Genomic DNA, 5,426 nt, shown 5'->3' on the forward strand with positions numbered 1-5,426 from the left:
CGCACGGGCCGCGGAGGGCGCGCGAGGTTGCGCGGGCGCGCGGGGCAGGGAACTTGCCTCCGGACCGGTATCGGCGGCCGCTCGACTTGACCAACAAATAACCTACGGATAAAATGTTTTGTGCGTTCTCGATGTATCACGACAATTTATCCGTCGGGCACGATACGTTTGGTGTTGTATGATTGTGTGTGATGTATGTGAACTTAGTATTAATGTTAGTAGGTATTGTTAGTGTAAATAGTATTGTATTTAATAATAACAACTATATTTAATTAAACTAATATAAATATTAACTAGTGTGTAAGATATATATTGTAAATATTATACGTTATACAATGTAGGTATAATTGTAGGTATATACGGTACAGTGTAAATAGATAAGAATAGGTGAAATACAATATGTACCTAAACAATGAATGAAAATACAATTCAGTTCAACTGAAAATACAGTGAATGTATAAATGTAGGTAATAAAATCGGGAAGATACCTACATCACTCCCCTCCAGAGGCCGTCACTACGGACGATAAAAATCTGGAAAACGGACGTGACGACCAGAGCGAGTTGTCCGAACAGGATTTACTATTTTCTCTGGTGGAGCGTCAATAGTAGTGGGTAAGTTAGTTTTGTCAGTGAGTATGTAGGCCGGCTTGAGGCGGTCTACTGATACTGTGACATGTTTGCCCTTGACGAGTAATTTATAAACCTTGTCTCCTCTTTCGATAACTTCATGGGGTCCGGTGTATGCAGATTGCAGTGAACCTCGCAATGCATCGTCTCTCAGGAAAACATGAGTCGAAGTAGCGAGATCCTTGTATACAAAAATTTTACCATGACCGTGACGTGAAGTTGGTACAGGTTGCAGCTTCTCGGCAAAAGAGCGTAGGCGGGCTAATAATTCTGTCATATCAGTACTACTGTCTACGCTATGACCAAAGAACTGACCTGGGAGTCTTAATGGCTCGCCGTAAAGAAGTTCGGCGGAGGAGGCTTGCAGATCTTCTTTAAAAGCACTCCTTATACCTAGTAAGACTAGTGGAAGAGATTCGGACCAGGTAGAGTTGCTGTGACACATTATGGCGGCTTTAAGTTGTCGGTGGAATCTTTCCACTAGACCGTTGCACGCCGGGTGATAGGCAGTCGTCCTCCGATGTTTGAAACCAGCTAGAATGGACAAATGGTGGAAGAGGGACGATTCAAATTGCCGGCCGCGGTCGGTAACTATATCTGTCGGACAACCAAATCGCGCTATCCAGCCAGATAATAAAGCCTTGGCCACGGTTTCTGCAGTCATGTCCTCAATAGGAATGACCTCTGGCCAACGTGTGAACCGGTCAACAGCTGTCAAGCAGTAACGGTAACCACTTGACATTGGTAAAGGTCCAATCAGGTCGATATGCACGAACTTGAAACGTGCAGGAGGTAAGTTGTACGTACCTAACGGGGAATACACGTGTCGATTGACTTTAGCACGCTGACAAGGTTGACAAGCTTGTGACCAATCTCGACAGTCTTTACGCATGCCTGGCCAAACATAGCGTTGTGCCACTAACTTGGCGCTAGCGTTTGCGCCAGGATGACTAAGGGAATGAAGACTGTCGAATATTTGCTTACGCAAAGGCTCGGGTATGAACGGTCGTGGCGTCGGAGTACTGACATCGCAGTACAACTCCAAACGACTGCCAGGTACGTTCATTTTCCGTAGACGAAGTGATGATGATGCATCGTCTAGGAAGAGAGCTAGCTCTTGGTCAGAAGCTTGAGCTTGTGCTATAGCTTCATCATCGACGGTGGTAGTCTGCAATTCACAAACACGAGACAGTGTGTCGGCCACAACGTTGTCTTTGCCGGCAATATACTGTATGTCCGTTGTGAATTGCGAGATGTAGTCAAGGTGTCTGTACTGACGGGGCGAACAGTTAGTTTTCCTCTCACGGAATGCGTAACAAATCGGCTTGTGGTCAGTAAACACGGTGAAATGGCGGGCCTCCAGCATATGACGAAAATATTTGATGCCTTCGTATATAGCTAAAAGCTCACGATCGTACGGTGAGTACTTTTGCTGCGAATAACTAAATTTCCGTGAGAAGAAAGCCAACGGCTGCCATGTGTCATCCTTGAATTGCTGTAATACAGCACCCATCGCTACGTCAGATGCATCGGTGATCAATGCGAGTTTGGCCTGACAATCTGGGTGAGCCAGCAATGTCGCACTGCAGAGGTTGGACTTGCAGTCCTCGAATGCTTGCAGTGAATCTCCTGTCAAGTTAACAGGGTGGGAAGCTTTAACTGAGCCAGTGAGCAAAGCATTCAGAGGAGCTTGTGTTGCAGCAGCTTGGGGCATAAATCTGCGGTAAAAATTGATCATGCCCAAAAATCTCCGGAGTTCTCGAACTGTGGTGGGCACGGGGAAGTTTTTGATGGCCTCTACCTTGGAATCCAACGGCTTCGTTCCAGCTGTGGAGATTTGGTAGCCGAGAAAGGTAACCTCAGACTTACCAAAAACACATTTGGACGTGTTGATAAGGATGCCGTATTCCTTCATTCTCGTGAAGAGTTGTCGGAGATGACTCTCGTGCTCTACCTCGTCTCTAGAAAATACCAGAAAATCATCGAGATAACAGTAGCAGAAATAGAGTCCGCGAGTCATCTCATCCACGAAACGTTGGAAGGTTTGGCCGGCATTCCTTAGACCGAACGTCATAAAAGGGAATTCGAACATTCCGAACGGGGTGGTAATAGCGGTCTTCGGAATATCGTCCACGCTGACAGGGATCTGGTTATAGGCCTTGACCAAATCAATGGTAGAGAAGACTCTACAACCAGATATGCTGTGGGAAAAATCGTGAATATGCCTTACCGGATATTTGTCGGGTATAGTTCGAGCGTTGAGAGCTCGGTAATCACCGCATGGCCTCCAACCATTGTCCTTCTTAGGCGCCAGATGTAGAGGTGACGACCAAGAACTCTCTGATGGCCGGGCAGTACCACTGGCCAACATCTCATCGAACTCCTGCTTAGCAATCTTCAGCTTGTCTGGAGCTAACCTGCGAGGGGATGAGGAAACAGGGGGACCAGGTGTAGTACGAATGTGGTGTACGGTGTTGTGTAGAGTCGTACGTGTCGTGCCAGATGGTCGAGTAATCTCCGGGAATTCAGCGAGAATTTTGTGAAAACGCGTGTCACCAGTCGAGACCTTAACTGAAGTTATACTATTACATGTTAAGTCTACAGAACCAACAGTTGACAAAGAAGTGGTGTTATCAATAAGGCGCTGATTGCGACAATCTACAATTAAATTATAGAAAGACAAAAAGTCTACACCAATAATTGGTTTAGTCACATCAGCCACTATAAAACGCCACGGATAGTCTCTACGTAGTCCTAGATTCAGGTTCAGTTGAGCCAACCCATAGGTATCGATGGTGGTACCGTTAGCTGCGCACAACTGGTAGTTGGTCTTCGCACGCCGTTCAGGCAGGGCAGATCGAGGGAAAACGCATAGGTCGCTTCCGGTGTCCACAAGAAATTGTGCTTTCGATCTGCGATCTGTAACGAACAGGCGACCGGTGGAGCTGGGACAATCGTTCGTCGCCATCACTGATTGCCCAGGGAGTTTTCCGCCTTGTAGTCGCATGGGCGGATGCATGTCTTCGCCCTGCTGCCGAACTTGCCGTGGTACCAGCATAGGGGATGCTTGCGGTAGCTGGATTGTGACCTCTCCCTTGACCGAGCAGAATGACGAGTCTGTGCATGATTGTTCCTTGATCTGGAACGCGATCTGTGCGATTGCATGCTGAGTGCTCTTACTTGCTGGGTAAGTTCGGCTATTTGCTTAGCCATTTGGTCCATGGAGCTGCCAGGTGAAGTGTGGTGGGAAGTCGAAGCTACTTGCGGTGACGGTGGAACCACTTCATGGATCCTGTCCGCCAGGTCAGCAAGCGTCTCGAGCGAAGCGGTGGGTTGAGAAGCGAGGATGGTCTGGATGCTACTCGGTAGTCGGCTCGTCCAGATGCCAGACAGGAACTCTTCGGGTAAGCCGGGTCCAGCTAAGTTGCGAAGGTGCCGTAGAAAATGAGATGGCTTTCTGTCACCGATCTCCTCTCTATCCAGAAGTCTCTGCAGCTTCTTGGCCTTTGACTGAGACAAGGTACGTATGAGCTCAGTCTTCAGCTTCTCATACTTGTCCGTAGCCGGTGGGTTCAAGACGAGCTCCTCCACGAGATCTGCGTACTGAGGTTCAAGGTTGCTGAGGATGTGGTAAAATTTGGTCTCATCGCTGGTAATCCTCGACAGGTTGAACTGAGCCTCCATAAGCGCAAACCATATTGCAGGCTTCTCCGGCGAAAACTGAGGCGATTTTACGCCGACTCGAAAAATATCGTGACGTGCGTCCGTGGAAACGGGATTTTTCGAACCGCCTTCTCGAACATCGCCGGATTCTGCGTCATCATTGGACATTGTGCTTGGTGTGTTTTCCTCGGGGTCACCAGTTATAGGCGGGGTGAGTGCGTAGTGTTAGCAGGAGTAGGTATTAAATGCAAACACTTACAGTTCAGTCCAGGTTTGTATATTGAACAAGCACTCACAAAGTCTATAGACATCCGGTAGTCAAAAGGATCCCACGGGGTTCCAAACCCTACAATATAGATGAAAACACAAGAAGACCTCTCTGACCCAAGCAATGAAAAACAATTTGTTCAAACCCGCCTTCCGAAATCAATCAGACCGAATTCATTTACGGCATTTACCACTCTTAAAGAAAAATATAAAGCAATAGAATGAAAAATAAGTGATGGCGATATAAAAGGTGCATCACAACTCCTGTTCTCCAATGACTCCGTCGCTCCAGACACCCCCGAGACGCTACAACGCCAACAATCCAAGCACCCGCCAGTGACTCCGCCCCGCTGCAGGTGCTCGGGACCGACGTGTACGGGGCCATCATGTCTTTACGCTGCGGCACCGCAGGCGGACTGGACGGCCTAAGCCCCCAACACCTGAAAGACCTCGCTAGCTCCGGTCAGGCAGAGCAATTTGACGGTTTTGATCAACCTCATGCTAGCGGGGAAGGTCAACACATCCATTGCCCCCCTCATGTACGGCGACAGACTCTGTGCCCTCAAAAAAAAGGATGGAGACTTAAAACCCTTCCTTCATTGGAAGGAGACCCGTGCCCCATCAGTTGGCGTATTGGGTCATGCCGCATGACATGATAAAAAATACCTCATGCGTGATGTGATGTGTGTTATTTTTTATTATTTCTCATGAATAGTTTCATATCACTATATCTAAAGTTTCACTGCCCAAAGTAAATATAAGACTAAAATGTAAAGATAAGACTGATAATGTGATCTCTTTGGGTTACTTTTAAGAAAAAGATTATAAACAAAGATAGTTTTATTTGTAATAAGTACTGATATTAGC

General features: G+C 47.3%; 1 protein-coding gene across 1 annotated transcript; it reads right to left on the reverse strand.

Annotated features, from left to right (window-relative positions):
• Nucleotides 1-2,309: 2,309 nt before the first annotated feature.
• On the reverse strand, nucleotides 2,310-4,313 carry LOC125491274. The gene is made up of 3 exons (XM_048632825.1): nucleotides 3,895-4,313; nucleotides 2,988-3,046; nucleotides 2,310-2,347 (listed from the first exon to the last, which is right to left on the reverse strand). Exons 1-3 carry the CDS (start codon nucleotides 4,311-4,313, stop codon nucleotides 2,310-2,312), a joined length of 516 nt encoding a protein of 171 aa, XP_048488782.1.
• Between the last annotated feature and the right edge of the window lie 1,113 nt (nucleotides 4,314-5,426).

Source organism: Plutella xylostella, chromosome Z (genome assembly GCF_932276165.1).
Source record: "Plutella xylostella chromosome Z, ilPluXylo3.1, whole genome shotgun sequence".
NCBI classification, from domain to species: Eukaryota; Metazoa; Arthropoda; class Insecta; order Lepidoptera; family Plutellidae; genus Plutella; species Plutella xylostella.

Excerpts from the sequence above, each read along its gene's own strand:
- LOC125491274 (XM_048632825.1), bottom strand. The coding sequence starts at position 4,313 with ATGGAGGCTCAGTTCAACCTGTCGAGGATTACCAGCGATGAGACCAAA. Across the intron at positions 3,047-3,894 it reads GAAGTGGTTCCACCGTCACC|GTTAGCTCCAGACAAGCTGA; the intron begins GCAAGTAGCTTC and ends ATCCCCTCGCAG. Across the intron at positions 2,348-2,987 it reads CGATGAGATGTTGGCCAGTG|ATTTATGCCCCAAGCTGCTG; the intron begins GTACTGCCCGGC and ends TTTTTACCGCAG.